Source organism: Halyomorpha halys, unplaced genomic scaffold (genome assembly GCF_000696795.3).
Source record: "Halyomorpha halys isolate HHAL.00 unplaced genomic scaffold, Hhal_1.1 Scaffold164.1, whole genome shotgun sequence".
NCBI classification, from domain to species: domain Eukaryota; kingdom Metazoa; phylum Arthropoda; class Insecta; order Hemiptera; family Pentatomidae; genus Halyomorpha; species Halyomorpha halys.
The window spans coordinates 1,138,663-1,157,144 of NW_027108420.1; the positions used below are offsets into that span (position 1 = coordinate 1,138,663).

Consider the following 18,482-nt stretch of genomic DNA (forward strand, 5'->3'; position numbering starts at 1 on the left):
TTACAATTAATAAAATTGTACATATTCAAAGTGGTATAGACAAATAAGTTTTTTGATTGGAATAAATAAAAATGTAACATACAAATATAAATATCACATTGCTAAAAAAAAAAAAAATAATAAAACATATTTAATATTCTACACTAGTGTAAATTTAAAAGAAAATCTGCTCTATTCCAAATAAATCACACAACTTAGGCTGAAATGTACTAAGTGTTAGTTAACAAAGCCTGGAATAAATAATTTTCAGGAACATCACACATCTTTTCATTTAAATATTTTAAAACTAGGTTCTCCAGCTCGCGAGAATTAATGGGTAATGAGTTGTCAATATAATTTCGAACTATGGCAGCTTCGCATTTATTCCTATCGTAATCAGTGTGCCACCAATTACTAATATTGAATTTTCGGCTCAACGCTGAGACTGGTCTCGGACAGTTATAATGTTCCTTAGTTACAAAACCCGTTTTTTTGGATGCACTTTTTTTACAAACCATACATTCAAACTCATTTACAATACTATTCACATCCGAATATCCATAATTATGGAATTGTTTAATCAGAAGTTCATTTTCAATTATTTGTTCAATTTTATGTTTAAGATATTTGTTGTAAGCTTCACGTTGGCTGCTAATAAAATGAAGATAATCTGCCAGTTCTTTGGGGGAAGAAAAGTCAAAAGGAAAGATAGCGGCATTATCATTCGGCAGCCAATCCTGAAAATTAAAGTTATTTGATTACTAAAAGAATTTTATTTTACGTATATTTTAATTAATCCAAATAAAATGTACACATATTTATGATTGATATGTATTTTGAAAAATGAATCCTCCAACTTTAACTAAACTACCTTATTCCGAATATTCAATAATATTTAAGTTTAATATTTTCTCCTCTTGAATACATCGCACGAACTCAGCGTTCAAACCGGAGAATCCGGTCCACATCATCGGAGCTTGGGTTTACGTTCAGGAATGTCTGCCATTGTAATCAATACTGAAACAGACGGTAGCCAGTAATTGGCAACTTTTTTCTGACAGTTTCCAGCCTCCACCACTATACTCTTTCCTCCAAGCTTACATCCAGAGCTTTGGTTCAAATTCTTTCCATCGGAAGGTTAGCAGCATGTATAAATCGTGGTTCAAATTTTCTTTGTAGTCCCACTGGGGCTTTCTTTACCTATGACTCATTTTGCCCTCTTATCTTCATATCCCACTCCCTACTTCACCAGTCTGCAAACAATTTCGAAATATACCTTTTCCATACGTCTTTCTACTTATTTCGTTCTTCGAAAACCCTCCAAGATAATAAGTCACTTAGTTGTAAAACGAAAGCAACTGTACTGGGTTCTGATCAACTCCAAAAAGCCGTACCTAAAGATCCAACATTTTTTCTTAATATTTGTAAATGTATTGCTTCAAAGCTTAATCTTCGTCAATTTCATTATTAGTTTAAAGATACTTCCCGGAATAAATAAAGAATTATATAATTATTATTACCAAAACTTTGAAAATATGGGTAGTTAACAAATCATTATTCATGCTAGAAGTAGAATAAAATGATTATGAATATTCAATTTGCTATCAAATATAGGATTCCCGTATTAAAGTTGATTTAGAGAAAAATTTGATACATAAAGGTAAAATGTTAGTCTTAATTAAAGTATATAGCTACCTTGATTGACGGAGAGCCCAAGTACACAGGAATAGTCCCTACTATCAAAGGTCTCCATAATTTTTCAGTTATGTAATCTTCACAAACAGCATTTTCAAAAGATATGGCGAATTTGTAGTTACCAATTAATTGTAATAATTCTGGAGACATCATGGTTTCTAAGCCATTTGTTAAACTGAAAGAGGAATATACAAACATATTAATTTTGTATACGCTTTAAAAATTCAAATGAAGCTTGAAATTAAAATAATTAGTAATTTTAATGTCTAAATTGGGGGACAACAAAAAATAATTTTTATTTCATCGCAAAATCAATGAATTATGAAGTTGATGAAAAATAACAACTATCCAGGTCGGTAAAGTGAGTTCTATCAGGACTGTGTTAGTCTTCACAGATGGACTCAACAATGCATCTCTGGGGAGATGTAATGTTGGTAGTAAGAGAGTCAAGAAGAATCTTGATAGGAAACCAGTAGTGTCCGAGAGGGTTAATATCCAGCTATATCAGTACCGAGCTAAAAGATGAAGTTCCAGGCTTCGCCGCCTTTCGCCCTTTTCTGGAAAAACGTTCACACCTCTTTCCTTTCCTTCTAACTCTAAATAATTTGAAAATCTTTTCGAGTTTGAAAATCCATTCGCGAGATAAAAGTGGAAAAGCAATTGGAAAATTGAACAATTTAAAAATCACAGATTAATTTTATCATTTGTCGATGGACATCCAGGACCTTGGAGAAAGGACATAATGTGTTCTCCACACAGACAATTACGACATTTTGAACAAACAATTTACCGTTTCTATCCTTCGTACACCACCCACTCTGAGCTCTTATAATTATTATTTATTTATTTCTCACCCTTCCCTGCCGGTTAGACAATGTGAACCATCAGTAGGAAGCAACGAGTGCCAGCGTTACAACCCACTGCTACAATCAAACCAATTTACAATACTTTTCCAATAGCTGTATGCATAGCTTTTCTCAGCTACAAACTTCTTAATTTTTGTCCGATGATGCTTGTTGCATCCTACCCGAGAAGAAGTGGGAACTACTTCCTTCCACCTGCACATAAAGGCCTGGTAGTACAGGTAGTTCTCCTTGTTTATTAGTTGAAGGAGATCGCTCTCTGTCAGGACATAGAGCCCTGTCTCAAATCAGCTGTTCTAGTATTTCTTCTTAGTAGTAAACTTTTTATTGAATGTGATTTTTCTAAAATCGAAAATGAAGAGTAGACAATAGTTATTACATACACGTAAGTTAAAGAGTTTTATAAAAAGCCAAAATAAAAAAGTTATTAGGTTATATTTTATGTGGAAATAGGAGAATTTCAACGATATAACAGAAGCGTAAATACACTCACCGATTATGGTGAGTCGTGAGTATGGTTATCTGTCCCATCATGTTTTTTTCTATGGTCGCATCAGAACCGACCAAAGAGTTTACAGGCAATACGTAAAAAAGTGATATGGAGGGTCGGCTTCTTCAATACCACAGAATAAGACGGTATCTAAGACTGAAACTTGATGAAGGGAGTTAGAACATAGTTATGCGAAAAAAAGAACAACTATGTCGGTCGAATACGACATGACCTTAGAAGATGAGGGTTTGGGCCGCCTGGCCATGACAGTCTTACCAATTTAAAGTCTATTGGCGGTGCCGGTTCGGATCCGGCCTGTACTTTTTTCATTGAGTGGCTATAGAACTCCAATGGGAGTCTTGGCCGAAAAAAATAAAGATGAGGGTTAATTACTTACATGATAATTACTCAATTAGTCAATTAATTACTAATTTCGGTATATATACATTAATTATCTACCTCATTGGTAGTTTTTTATTGTTTAGACAAGCCCCGTACGAATCGATGGATATATAATTCATTAACTCGTTGACATAGGAATCCCTATTGTTTGGTGTAACGCAATCAGACTGTATATATATTACCTCAGACAGGTTCAGAAGAGTTTTCTCTTCAAAGGTTTTATAGTAAACGTTACCTGTCAACAAAAAAAAAAATATATATATATATATATATGTAATAATAAATAATTAATTAAATAACAAATTAATTCATTGTACATTATATGGAAATGAACAAGCTTATAGTCAGTGGGGTTTACGAAGGCAGATGAGCAGGGTATAGTGGGGTAAGACATAGGTTGGATCTAGTGTTCCTGAATACGAGGTATTGAGTGGAAACACGAGGTTTGAGGTGGTTTGGCAACCTTAGTCTCCCAAACACTTGTAGGAAGATTCCTACAAGTTTATGGCATGTAAAGGCAGATACGTTCGTAAACCTCACTGATTTAGTTACAAGAACACAACTGTGGTAGAATCATAACGATGAAATACAAATACCAGACGAGCCATATCATTCTTGATTAACCTCTAGTTCTTAGTAAATTATAAGTTTGTTCGAACATTTATCCAAACATTAAATATGGCTGAAACAGATATAATTTGAAAAAAATATCAACTTTTATTTAAAAAATTATAATGGCCGAACTTACTTGTCAAACTTTCTAATGACGCTAAATACTGTAATGTGAGAGGAAGATCGCTAAAACGGCTGAAAGTTGATGAATAGTTGAACAAACTCAATATAGATTCATGATTAAGAAGAGGAGAATTTCTAGGAGATTCTTCATGCAGTAATCCCCAAATTTTGTTTCCTCTTGGTGAAGGAAGATCAGACGCGTTGAAATGGGTACCATAAAATAAAAAAACCTTTAAAAATAATTATGAAACACATACATTTCAAATAAAAGAAAGGTTGATATGTTAATAAATGGTTTAATTACCGTATTATTACGATATTTCAAATGCCTGTCACTGGTTACGAAACAGTGAACATCACCACACTGAATATACTTTTCGTCTAAAGTAAAAGGAGTCCACCAAATAAGCGTAGTATCTATAAAAATAAATGAACAGTAAGCCATTCTTCTATTTCACAATCATATTAATGGTATAAGAAATAATTATTGTCTAAATACGAAGCCTCTTAGAATTAATATTATTCCTTCATGACTGATTTAATTAATAAATCATTAGCACAAACCAATAGTTTCGTGATACATGCTACTAACACTTAAATAAGCTGAGCTCAAGGCGTTAATTTATCTTTTATTTTCAATAATGTTAAGTTTTAAGAAAATGAAATCATTTATTATCAAATGGGTAAGAACATATGTTATCAAAATTTTTTATCTATTTTTTTAAACATATGTGTTTATAAGTTATTTTTTTCAACGTGGCGTCTATTACTACTAAAGCATTGTAGACGACTAGCACAGTCTACTCTTACAGATTATCTGATATAGTCCACTGCTAGACGCTGTTGAAGAAGTCTGACTTATGCATGTCGCTGCCCATTGCAATTACGTAAATACCAGCGATCTTCATTCCGGACAATCTGCTGTTCCCCTTGCGACAGGCTCTACACCTTAAGTCTTCAGTCAACAATCTACGCCACGTAAACATTAGTCAAATAGTATTCTATTGTAGAGTTTTCTTAGTATTTTTATCAAATATTCATAAACTAGCATTTGTTTTGTTTTTTATTTAATGGTTGTTTTATTGTTAATTGTTTTATTTTTAATGGTATTAAGATTTGGTTTTTCTTTTAGAAGATATTTTTGTTTCTTCGATATTATTTTATTTTAATAATTTATAATAGTGATTTCATTTATTTTATTTGTTCTAAAGAAATAGATGCTTATATTTGGCCATAATCATTTGTCTAATATTATTTCCATAACTTTATTTCTGAGTTTCATTCTTAGGGTCACTTCGAGGGGACTCGTATGAATGGAGGAATTCTCTGACCACTGCAGACCAGTTAACAGAATCATCATTGGTTGTCAGTTAAAGTAAACCAAAAAGGAGGATCTTAGGAATGAAAGCAATCTCAGTCTACGGATTTATCTTTGGAATAGGTTCAATTCAAAATAATATCCAAACTTTATTTTATGTCAAATGTACTACTTCTGAAGCAAAGCAGCGATATAGTCGACGGAATTTAACGTAAGTAACGACGTGAATAAATACTAACACGACTAAATCGTTAAAACTTCCAACACACAATGTTTAATAACGTTTATCTTGCAAATTCCCAAATTCCACAAATATCTGAAAATAGCCTCGGGGCTGTTGGGATGGGACTCATGGAACAAGAGTAAAAATAAAATGATCACTGTTTAGACTTCATGCTAAACGTAAAGTCTGAAATTAAGTATTACAAATATCTATTTGAACCTCTTTGGACTAGATATTTACACATACCTCTTAAAACCACTAAACAGCCGCGCGCACACAATTTTTTTTTAAATATTTAAACTACAAAACGTTCAAACTAATCTTTTGCTAATTAAATAGTTCTATAATATACAGATGGACTTATGCCAATACGTGGATATAAATGTGCACGCATGTACAACTAATAATTTCAGGAAAACTTGAATGTAGGCCGAAAAAAATATTTTAAAAAATCGCTATCTCTTCGCTAATTTTAATAATGATCGTTTAATAGTTGATCGCAGATTAATACAAGGAGATGGTCGGAGGAGCTGTGATCAAATTAACAAAAGTTTATTTATTTGTGCCGAAGTTTCGACCAGAATTTCAGGTCTTCATTAGGGTTGCTCCAGCTGAGTTCTTCTCTAGAGTCGAAATTCTGCAGAAACTAGTCAGAAACTGTTTTGGAGAATTCCTGATGGAAACTTGAAATTCAGGTCGAAACATCGGCACAAATAAATAAATTTTTGTTTATTTGCTGACTGCACCTCCACATATATCCTCAAATAAAATGGTATCTTTCCGGAAAATACTAGAGGATTGAAATTGGCCTGGATAAGGGATCTAATGATCTATTGACTATCTGTAATTTTGAATTAAGCACTAAGAAATAAATATGAATAAAAAGTAGACCTCAAGAGATTAATAAATTACATTGAACAAGGACCATAGATGTTCTAAAAATTAGTAGTAAAAACAAATTCGTAAATATAAATTATACAACTGAAATAATATAATTATTCTTTAAAAAAAAAATCAATTAAATAGAAGAAAAAGATAGAGAATTTCTCATTTATCATCCTCATTGAAACAATTACGAACGTTTCTAAAATTAATTATTGAGGTTAATATAAATATATTAGAATTTGTTTTTGGTGTTTTATATTGAAGGTATTTAAAGAATAATCAAAACATTCTATTGCTTCTCCAGAAGTATAATGGGGATATAATTTTACAGAACAAAGAAAAGAAAAATAATTTGAATTTGTTTCAATAGAATGGTCCATAAATTCCGTTTAATTCTTCTATGATAGACGTTCATAGACATTGTGGGTTACTATTGCGCTTTTTAAGGCATTTTAATTCATAAATTAATAAATACCAGCTTCATATGGCCTAGTACCATGTAAATACGTCATTATTCTTCTGGTATCACAAATATTACATTTCTGGCATAATATTAGTATGAAAAAGAAAATTGAGATGGCAATGAAACTATTGCTTGATATAAATAAAATATTTTACTTACTTTCCCTACTTGTAGCAATATCTTCAGTTGAACTTTCTTCCTACATAATAAAAGATAAATCATTTGCACTGTACAAATAATTAATATACAATTAACCTTAGTTTTGTGACTTACAATGACTATCAACTGTACACAAATTAATAGAAAGAATAACAGCAAACCAAACAAAAATATTGGGAATATTTTAACACTTTTGATAGCACATTGCATTTCGCTAGAAAGAACTTTATCTCAACAACTTCCTGCAATGATAAAAGTTTTACAAAAATAACTACATGATAAACTTCTTAATTTTTATGTTATAATAATTTTTCATTATTTTAGAAACCTTGAAATCGGAACCATAAATATGGTAATATATAACAAGTTATTTAAAATTGTAAATAGAAATTTTTTAATATCCAAAGAGGTAGGAATCAGAATAATTCCTATATTCATGGTAAAAGTTCTGATGTAGTTTTGATTGAGACAGATTAGGAGTAATAATAAGGACAGTATGTTGTCTTTATGCCTTAGATGGTGCTGTCATCTAAGCTCTTACCCACACTCTCTCAATATAGGGGAGTTCATTCTTATTACAGACAAACTATCATTTTCAGGTAAAATAGATCAACTCCATAAAATAACATTCACGTTTGTGAATTTTTGGTTCAATGGGATTAGAAGCACCCGTTTTCCAATGTTTCTAAAGTCCAGCAGTCTATAATAGTGAAGTTAACTTTTTGAAGCCATTTGTCTAAACTTTGTTCTCCTTAACCTCTAAATAATACTGTGTAAAATATTTATCACTACTTATTATTATACCTAAATGTTTCATTGGAACAATCAAGGGTATATTTACATTACAATATATTTCTTTTTAATCTATGTAGATGAGTCATTCTCTATAAGTGCTACATTTTCTACCACTGAAAAAAACAAAAAAAAAAAACAGTTTCATTGATTTTTTTTATTGTATTTTGTTTCTCACCTTTTTTTAGTGATCTATTTTTATAAAAAAGCTGTCATAGTAATTACTAGTTTATACAGTACATGAATTTAAAAAATATGTGATTCCAGAGTTGTGTGGTCAAGTCTAGGGTTGTGACAAACTAACAGTCTTATATCTCAACAATCACCAAACTGTATGATAAAAAGTCTTTTATTAAAACGTCAACTGATTTCATAACTAGAATAGTAAATTTTCAATAAAACTGAAATTTATTTATTAGTCAATCAGTCATCTAGTTAGAATTAATAGAAAAATTAATAACAACTGATTTTAAAAAGTAGATCAGAGATACTTAATTATTATAATACAAATATAAAATACATATGCTTCTTTTCAAAGAATCCAAAATTGTAAAGAAAATAATACAAACAAAAATAAATGTAATTGAATTAAATACTAATACTGTATACAACTTAATTGTTAAACATGGCGTTAACCCTGAGGCAGTCCTGGTTGTGAGGAAACCGAACTTTGAGAATTTTTTATTACCTGTTACTGCAATAAAATGGCTATTCAAAATGAGTGAATTTGTAGTACGGTCCCTCCTCTAAATAAGAAATTTTTTCATATCAATATAATAATAGTAAAGACCTACAATCAGCCAGGGACATGAATGAAGAGGGAATGACCCATATAAGGGGCACTCATACCTTTAAAAAAAGGTAATTGAAAAATTAAAACTTTTACAATGTAAAAATGTATTATTTTAAACTAGGAGACACAGCATGATGTAATATCAACATTATTCCTTTTAAAATATAAATTTCATAAAAATTCTTTTAAAAATGTATGAAATCAACATAGGGTAAAAACTTCAATTCTATAAAATTTCACAGACCATTTTTTATGACCCAACCCTTCTTATTTGAGTTATAATTACGAAAAAATATTCTGTACATTTTCCATGGTTCGTGGAGTGATCATTGCTCATAATGTCTTCTAAAATTTTAATTCTTTGTTAAAATGGTCCTCTCAAGTGAAGTACTAAATGAGATTTTCTCTAGTTTCCACCAAGTACATTAGGAATAGATGGTAATATGTAAGATTTGCTGTTTTGTTAATATTTTTGGTCTCTTATTCTATTAGTTCGTTTTGAAGTTGCTAGGTTACTGCTTTCTTAACAAAGATGTTATCCAGCCGGGCTTCATTTCTCTATTCTGAATCGGATTTATATGAAGGGAAAAGTCGATGAAGGGGCTATGCAACATTTTTTGAATCTATAGTGTGGATGAAGCAGGTAGGTACCTATCTAGCTAGTGTGAGAAACTCTAACCTCAAAATCCAATTAATAATTAAGATACTTCGATATTGAAGGGGTTATGTACACTTCAAAACATAACAAGCTCCGACGAAACAAAAATGGACTTGGTTTTCTCAAAATTTACTATTTGTAACATAACCCCTTCATCCACTCATTCCTTTATATAACAGTTCCATTAGGTAATTTGTTTATTACGTCTTAGGAATAATGGAGTTCCTTATGTTTGGTTACTACGTGTATGAGTGTATACTGAATAAATATATCTATGTATTCAATGTTACTCTATTCATGTAAGTAAATTTTATTTTTTTTATTGTCCATACAGATGGGTCGAGAATGGATGAAGATTATAAACCAAAATCGTTGCTGATGCACTAAATATCGTCATGGTAATTAAAAAAAATTGTAGGTTAGAAAGAGGAGATGTAAAGATTTTTGTCAGAATATTAAAATTTGTAAAGTGATAATAAAAAAAAAAATAAAATCCATAAAATAAAAGTTTGATGCCATTCGAAAAAAATCATGGTTGAAAATAATTTCCCCAACTATGGCTGGATGTATCGTATGAGAAAACAAATGACTTTTTTATTGTATTATGTATCGGTCCAATAGAAAAATTGTGGTGGACATAAAATCACTACTCTTGGTTTCCATTGTGAAAATAATTATAATCGTGAGTACAAGTATTTTGTTTAAATAAATTAATAGTTTTTATGGACATTTCTTCTTCTCACCCTATTTAAAATTATAGGGAACGTTCTATATGTTTTAAACAAGGAAGAACATTTCACTTTCTTTGTTGAAACTAGTTCGTCTCAAGCATATCCAACAATTTAAAAGCATTTGAAGTTAATACAATCACTAGCTCTTTAATTATATTAATCAATGTAAATCAGGATTAGTAAAAAAGATGACAAACTTTTTATTTATTTCAACGGTTTATATTCTAGTGTTATTTATTTGGTATTATTCACATTAATTAAAACGACCATCGTGTTCCCTAGGTTTGTTGTAACCGGGTTTGAATATTCCACGAAATATTAATATTTTTTTCATGCTAAAGATTCTCTTCTGTGAAGAATTAGGATCGATTCAAGTTGTCGTGAAGGCCAATAGATATAGTTCCTGATCTGCGAATGAGAAGTAACCATCCCTAACCAAATAGTTCCTACTTTATTTGAATTTTGTAAAGGTTTAGAACAAAGACCTTTGGCGAAATTGGACGAGCTAAAGCCTGAGACAGACAGATTTGTCAGGAACGTTATGGAATTAACAAATTAGTGGTTTATCCCATATTCTTAGCAGCTAATTCGATTTTTGTGTTTTTCGTGCATTTCGATATCAGAAGGAGTTGAATGAACTCTCACTGAACTGAATCAATGGTTTCAAATTTATTCAGGGACAAACAGTGTCCCGTTTATAGAATTATTTTGACTATATGTTTCTTATAACGCAGGAAGCTTTTGGTGTATTTACCTCTCGTGTATTACCTAACGTTAAACTGAACACGCTTTTCAACATTATAGCTACTCATCTTTCAAAAATTCGGATCATTAGACTGACAAACATAGCTGGCATCAGTTGACAAAAAAATGTACATTCACGTCTACCCTATTTTTTCAAAAGAAAATGTTTGGGCTTGTCAGTAACTGAAACTATTCAATATACTCGATTATCTTTTCCCAATTTATTTATTTAATAAGTAAATTAAAGAATAAATTGATCAAAATTATGTTATTTTTGTCTCTCATTATTATTTCTAGGCAACCTGTATTTCAGGAACAGTCGTCCTTGTTTGCAGCGATTCAATCTGGTTGGATAACCCAGCGGCATATGTTACAACCAGTATGGGTATAATTGGACAAATTTTAATGGTTCTGCCCATGCTAATTTCACAACTTTCAGAAAAAAGAACTACTTTTTTGGTAAGAGCATATTATAATAAATAGAGTGTTTTAATCATTCAAGAACTTTGTAAAATTATCATAATTTGATCTTTTTTAATGTTTTGTAGTTTATGAATAAAATCTGTACTACCCGGTGCTTCGTTAATGGTGATGAGGATTTTCTGAATAGGTAGGCAGTGATTTTCCTGTTTTTGGTTGATTGTGCGAAATTTCACAGAAATCGGATGAAGCTGTTTAATATATTACTTTTTATATAGGATTTTTTCAAGTCTGTTCGATTCTATTCGAACACGGTGCTATCGAAGGATGTTCATTATATTTGATACAGTTAATAGTTACTACTTGTCAGTCTGATAGATACATGAATGTACCGCTCCTTCATCCCTCCTCTTTCTTTAAACTGACACCACCATCTAGGGTTTCATAATACAATTTCAACAATCCATCCTCGTACTAAGTACTACACTTAATCATACTTAGATATAGCATATTATGTTCTTCCCAATGGAACCTATTAAGCTGAGTAGATGTTTGACTTCAAGTCGAAATTGCACCGACATGTGCGACACTGCACTTATAACAACGTAAATCCATTTTACCCGAGATACCGGAATACTCGACCATCACCCGCAAATCGGCAGTATGGAGCGTATGTAACAGGCTGAATTAGAAACTGATCGTGTTCCAATGACCAGGTGTTCTCTGATTGCAATCATTTAGGGTTTTTTTCTTATCTTCAAAGAAATGGTTATGAGCAATTCCTTTGTCTAATCTTCTGATATTTCCACAACGAATTTTCTTTGTGTACCTTCCTCCTATTTTCATCGTCATTATCCAGTTTCGCTACCCATCCGTTGTAGCTTGATATAAAATAAATTACATCCGAACATGTCAGACTATGGCTGAACTACTATTTTGTTCTGCTTCTTTTTATCAATCTTCTATGTCCAATTAAAATATCGACAAGAAATCAGAACATGTGTTTCTGAACTAAAGTTCCATTAAATGGAGCTATCGGAGCTGAGTAAAAACACTGTGCTGAGGGACCGAAGATGTGCCAGAAGATGACACAGCCAAACTAAGTATTTAATCTTCATTTTCATTTGTCTTTCCAAATAGAAAGTGCCTCTATAGGCAACTTCATCAGCTGTACCTTTTTTTATTCTCTTTATAACAAGATAAGTTATATCTAACTCATGTCTACACTGGTTTCGACTGTAATAAAAAAATTGAAATATTTTTTAATTACATGTAGAAATATCAAATTTAAACAACTGTTCTGTAAAAGGTTTAGGTCTATTAAATGACCTCATGCAACAAAATCCTGAAAGCCGTATGTTGGATGAATTCTTGACCATATTCTTCAGTAAACTAATAATGTTTACCCAACATAATTCTATCAAATTACTTTTAAAAACAAATAATAATAAATGCATTATAAGGGTAACATGTTTAAGTGAGAAACCTCTTTATATAATTACCATGAGGTCCCGACACATTTGCAATGAAATACCTGTTACTCAGCATTTTTAAATGTTTGTAATTTACCAAAGAGATTTGATTACGATTTGTTAATACCTCCAAAGTTTACTACAGTAGTCGTTAAAAATGTTCATAAATCTATAGAAGAGAATAAAAGCTCTGAAATCAATATCCTTCAGCCCATGAGAATTGCAAGATGACAAAAGTATCTGAGCCTGCTGAGGACCTTACAAGAGGAAGAGTTGCAGAATGGGAACAGAGTATTACTGCTAGTAGTAGCAACCAAAATGACCACAGTAAACTTTTAATTTTGTACACATGGGCGATGAGTTACTAGTTTTAGAAGAGCTCACTGATGATGACCTTGTTTCTGAGTGCTCTACTTCCTGTTTGGAAATAGAAGAGGAAGAGGAGTGTAGTGAAGAATACAAAAAGAGTGTCAAAGTGTGATGCAGAAATAGTATTAGAAACATTACATAAATATTTTGATAAGTCCAATATTAATATATGCTAATCCTGGCATATTTGATCAAATTTATACTCTCCAGAAAAACCTTAAAGCTAATAGCACTGAAATACAAAGCAACATAACTGATTGTTTTTTTTTTAGTGATGTAAAAACATCATTGGTCGTTAAATCATTTTTACCTTATTTGATTTTTCTTATATTTGTTTAGTTTAATTTATTTTTTTTTTACTTTATTTATTTTTTTCTCTGTCCTATGCTATATTTGTGTCAGTAAACCTTTTGATTTCAAAACCTGAAACACCAATTTCACTGTTTTACCATCATCTCTGAGGGTTTTTGAAATATCCTGGTTTAATCCTAAGCTATTGAGGTGTGATCTGAAATATGGCTAATTGTCAAAAGCAGTTCGGAGGCGTTTGTTTTGAAATAAAATAGGAGTGGGTGAGCCTATTCTCAGCCTGGTCAGTAGGACCTCCTCTCTAGGGCATTTGAGGCTCTAGATACCCCAGGGCTTGATGTCCTTATTAATAATTTTTAGTTTATTCATTAGGCTTTCATTCCACAAAGATTGTCATTTATCTTTGATTTCCTTTTCGAGGGATTTGCTCATTTCTGATTGAGTTAAAATTGCTTTACCTTGTCTCAGAAGCATGAGTGCTTCCCTTGCAGTGTGATCGGCCAGTTCATTCCCACCGATTTCTATATGACTTGGAACCCATATAATTGTAACTGACATACCCAGATTGCGCAGTGTTTAAGTAAAAATGGATTCAGGAAATTTATGGATGCTCTGGATACATACAATCTAAATCTTGTAATGAACTTAATGAGTTTGTAATTATTTTGGTTAAAGACAAACAAAAGTGAAGTGCTGCTGCTACTGGATTCAGTTCAATATTACTGATTTTTTAAGCGATAAGTTTTGTAATGTACATTTTTCATTATGTTTACTTTTACAAATGAAAAACAGTACATTATGTGATCTCTTAGTGGAATTCTCTATTAATTGTACAAATCTCATGTGAACTTGCCAATTTGAAAAACTGTGTAAATGAAAAATCCTCTTTAAGTGATAAAAGTCCTAGATCCCAGTTCTGTATATATAATTAATAATAATAATAATGTTTAATGTTTTCAGGTAGTAGTATGTGATTCCTTGGGCGTTGCAACAAATATAGTGGCTGTTGCTTGCATTTACAATATTGAATTTCCAACAAAAGTGATGCTAATGGACCACCATATAGTTATTTCTGTGCTAAGTGTCATAGACCTCGGCATATTAACTTTAACGATAAATGAAGGAATTTTTCGAAAACCGATAACAATTGTTAAAAGAATAATGTGAAACATGGAACTAATAATACTCATCTATTTTTCTATACCAAGGAAATAATAACTTTTCCTAAAGAAAAATAAGAAATAATAAGTTTTCAAACTCTGTTAATAGAAATTAAGAGAATGTATATGTAATTAATGTTTGAGCTAATGCATTAACTGCTGAAACTGAGGTGTTTAGAATTGAATAACATTAAAGTATAATGTGATGATCCTTAAAAAGTGATAAATCAAAGGACATTCATCAGCAGTGTTTTATTTTTTTTTTTAGTATATCAAATAAAATTTTTTCTAATTAAATCAAAAACTTTTGAACTAACAACAAAAAAGTGAAACAACAGAAATGACATTAAATTTGTCAGATAATTCACAATACTGTTATATCAAGAATGTATGGTCAGTTTGTAAACAAAATTAAATAAAATGATGCTAGAAAAAATTAATAATTTTCTATATTTTACAGTTTATGGCAACATTGTTGTTTAAAAATATATAGTACATTAAGAAGTATAAAATATAATACATGAATATACTATATAATACAATAATGAATATATTATATAATACATTGAATAAAATATCAAAATTCATTGATATTCAAATCTTCTAATTGGTCTTCGTAGATATCATCAGCAGTTTCTGTTACATCAATATTATTTACACCGTTTTCTTTTATTTGGTTTCTGTCAGATGATTTTTTCACTCTCTTCTTTCTCTTTTCTTTTGGCTCACTAAAATTGAAATAAAAATATCTACATTAATAATTTATCTTTGAAACCATCACCTGTACCACAAACAAGAAAGTAGAACTAATCATATGGCATTTATTTGATAAGAAGACCTACCCATTGGTAGGAATCTTAATTAATAAAATTAAAATATTGGAATATGAATGCAAAAGTGGTATAAATCAAAACTGAAGTTTTGAGATAATCAACACTTTAGAGGAAGTTCAATTAAAATTTGGTAAGGAATAATAGCTTACTTTTTCTGACTATTTTTACCCAGAGTTAAGCCAAAGAGGTAACACCCTCTAAGCTTAGGTTTACGTTAATGTTGAGGTTAATAGGAATGTCCATCATTGTAATCTTAAATGAAATAGACGGCAACTAGTGATAGACTCGTACTCTTTTACCATGCCTCTGGTTCATCATTAGGCCCGCCTTTTTGGCTTCACTTTTCTACCAACTTACCCCCTCCATTATACTCCTTTCTCCAAAGTTGAAAACAGAAAAAAATAAGCTATTATGAGCTAGGACCATGAATGATTATATTTCTGGCTTAGCGCCCACGAACTTCTACAATTTTAGAATCACTGCCCTAAAGTGTAAAATAACTCAAAATTCCAGTATTGACTTAATTTGCTTTTATATTCAATATCTAATTTAAATAATTTTATCACATTAATAGATGAAATTCTAAAATAATACTGATATACTCTTATTTAATAAAAGTTATAACTGTGTATTGAAAAATCAACAATATTTTAAAAAAAAATATGAAGGTTACATAGAAGCTATCTAATATTTAAAATTCTATTGAAATAATAGTTTTTTTATTAAAAAACTTATGATGATTGTTATTGCTTTTGACAATCATTCAGATCTTGATTGTTTCAATAATAGTGGCCTAATACTATATTTCCAGATGCAATTGCATGGTCTTTTGGAAATAACAAGCATATTGTTTATTAACTAAAATTATGGAAAATTAGTATAGATATGCATATTGATATATTATACAGTTATATCTAATTTTCATAGTATTAAATTGTCTACATTCAGTAGACATATTACTTAAACTCTGTTAGGTTGAATAGTTAATTAAAAGTAATAGTATTAAAATTACACACTAGAATGAGAGAGAAAAATAGAATAAAATAAAAAAATAAAAAAACTTACTCTTCTGTTAGTTGAGGGAACTCAAAATCTGATTCATCAGAAGGCAACAGTTCAACAGGTCCTTCCTTGACGTTCTTTCTTTTCAATTTATCTCTTGAAATAGAAGGCAGTTTGTCATATGATTCTCCTTTCTAAAAAGCAAAAATAGAAAATTGTGATGAATGAGGAAAAAATCCAATACAAGTTTACATTACCACTTGAAGCTATTCAAAATCCCCCCAGGTAGAGATTAGGAACATCTCTGGGAGGATTGGAGAGTTCTTATACTTAAGCTCCCAGGTGAACTATAACAACAATATAAATGCAGAGATTCAGAGTAGACTACTGGCTACCAATGAATGCTACTTTGGCCTTAGTAGAAATTAAAACTAGATTAATTTCCTAAAAACAGAGCCAAATATATGTAAGACACTGGCTCAGAATACTGGATGTTAACGAGGAAATAAGAAGCCAATTTCCATTGATTTGAACATTATATTTTTTAAAAATATTTGGCCATTTACATTACTTGGTAGTTCTTTGGATAATGCTATATTCGTTTGTAAATACAGAATTAAAAAAACTAAGCAGAAGAACACGAAAAGAACTATCCGAAATACAAAGGGAAATTAAAAAGGAAAATTTTGAAATATTCCTTTCTAGATAACACCTTACATATTTTTAAAAAAAATTAAAATTGAGGTAGTTTTAAGAAGTTGAAAATTTAATTCCAACCTTCATAAAAGGAATTTAAAATCATTTAATATAATTGCTTTCCTCCTCTTCAATTATAGACAAAATACTACGTTTTTAATAAACATAGTTTAGTTTTTTATGTATGTTTGTATAATTATAGAGAATATTTAGCGAGTTTAATTTGATTCAAACAACATTAGGCAACCTTTGCATGTATTAATATTATAAATTAAATAATAAACTTGATTATTGCAAGATTTGAGTGTTGTAAATTTTGAGTTTTTACTGCAAAGATTTTGCACATTTTGGGTTTTTTACTGCATATTTTTCAGTTTTTATGCTGCACAAGAATCCAGCCTCAAGTCATTGGTTTGCAATGGTTATGGCAGGGATGGCCAACTTTTCTGTATGTAAAATCTACTTTTTATCTTATAAGTGTGTCGCGATCGACTTGTTGTCACAGGCATAATCTAAGTCTATGGGGAAAGAAAGGGTTTGAAATGGATACTTTGTTTATACACTGTGTTTCAGTATCAGTTGCATTCCAGTGAGGTATGGGTGAATAAGTAATTGGATGTTCAAAGCTATTTTTTAGGCTCATGAAGAAAATAAATTTCCAGACCCAACTTTTGATAGATAGCAGCATTCCATACAAACGTTACCTTTTCTAATTTTCTGACACTTTTTCAAGATAGACTTTTACTAATTTAAAATGCATTTTAATTTTTTTATCAACTGCAATGTATAAGTTGTTGTACTATTCATTCATAAATATGAAAAAGTTCTAATAAAGCTGCAGAGTATGGCACATAATTTTATTCCAATATTTCACTTACACGTTATTTGTGTTTTTTTTGGGCCAGGAAAATGTAGCATGAAAGAATAATATGACTTACTTCTTGCTAATCTATCAATAGCTCCTTGAGTATACATAGTACTAAAATACAGATATACGGCTTATCTACCTATGTAAAAAAAAAAAAGAAAAAAAAAAAAATGAAAATTATTTCAAGGGCTAAAAGACTCATATCCAGGCGAATTAAAAGAACATGGATAATTAATAACATTTCATCCATATGAAATATGTCTGGAACTATTGCTTGAAAGTTTAGACTTCTACAATCGCTTCAAAGTCTATGGTACATAGAGACCACCCCAGACATTGTGAGCGAGCAACGATCAACCCAAATTAGCTTCACCATTACCCAGTCAATCGCGATCGACTTATTGGCCACCCATGGTTTATAAG

At 30.7% G+C, this 18,482-nt stretch overlaps 2 protein-coding genes and 1 long non-coding RNA gene across 12 annotated transcripts in view; 1 reads left to right on the forward strand and 2 right to left on the reverse strand.

Moving 5' to 3' along the window:
- Positions 1 to 115: 115 nt before the first annotated feature.
- On the reverse strand, positions 116 to 7,557 carry FucTB (alpha-(1,3)-fucosyltransferase 10). The gene is made up of 8 exons (XM_014417627.2): positions 7,541 to 7,557; positions 7,327 to 7,454; positions 7,213 to 7,252; positions 4,469 to 4,581; positions 4,178 to 4,394; positions 3,487 to 3,664; positions 1,675 to 1,849; positions 116 to 716 (listed from the first exon to the last, which is right to left on the reverse strand). Exons 2-8 carry the CDS (start codon positions 7,420 to 7,422, stop codon positions 210 to 212), a joined length of 1,326 nt encoding a protein of 441 aa, XP_014273113.1. The 5' UTR covers positions 7,423 to 7,454; positions 7,541 to 7,557; the 3' UTR covers positions 116 to 209.
- On the forward strand, positions 4,902 to 15,103 carry LOC106678846 (uncharacterized). Of its 8 annotated transcripts, none has more exons than XR_010843231.1 (5): positions 4,902 to 5,142; positions 5,453 to 5,693; positions 9,790 to 10,137; positions 11,228 to 11,389; positions 14,461 to 15,103. It is a non-coding gene; the product is annotated as an uncharacterized lncRNA (long non-coding RNA). The 8 variants fall into 8 exon arrangements; XR_001342842.2 differs by having other exon boundaries at positions 11,244 to 11,389; XR_010843233.1 differs by lacking the exons at positions 4,902 to 5,142; positions 5,453 to 5,693 and adding exons at positions 9,102 to 9,235; positions 9,309 to 9,440.
- LOC106678847 (Nucleolar complex protein 2) overlaps positions 15,082 to 18,482 on the reverse strand; it is a 15,035-nt gene continuing 11,634 nt past the window's right edge. For all 3 annotated transcript variants that reach the window (XM_014417633.3, XM_067046742.1, XM_067046743.1), the window contains exons 12-13: positions 16,559 to 16,689; positions 15,082 to 15,388 (exon numbers count right to left, since the gene is read on the reverse strand). In XM_014417633.3, the coding sequence (XP_014273119.1) occupies positions 15,238 to 15,388; positions 16,559 to 16,689 (282 nt within the window). In that variant the 3' untranslated portion in view covers positions 15,082 to 15,237. The remainder of the gene's footprint in view (positions 15,389 to 16,558; positions 16,690 to 18,482) is intronic.

Bases quoted from the DNA above. Each gene is read 5' to 3' on its own strand.
- FucTB (XM_014417627.2), bottom strand. From the start codon at position 7,422: ATGCAATGTGCTATCAAAAGTGTTAAAATATTCCCAATATTTTTGTTT. The intron at 4,582-7,212 runs GTAAGTAAAATA...TTATTTTTATAG, and splicing joins TATTGCTACAAGTAGGGAAA to ATACTACGCTTATTTGGTGG. The intron at 1,850-3,486 runs GTAGATAATTAA...TTCCTCTTTCAG, and splicing joins AATAAAAAACTACCAATGAG to TTTAACAAATGGCTTAGAAA.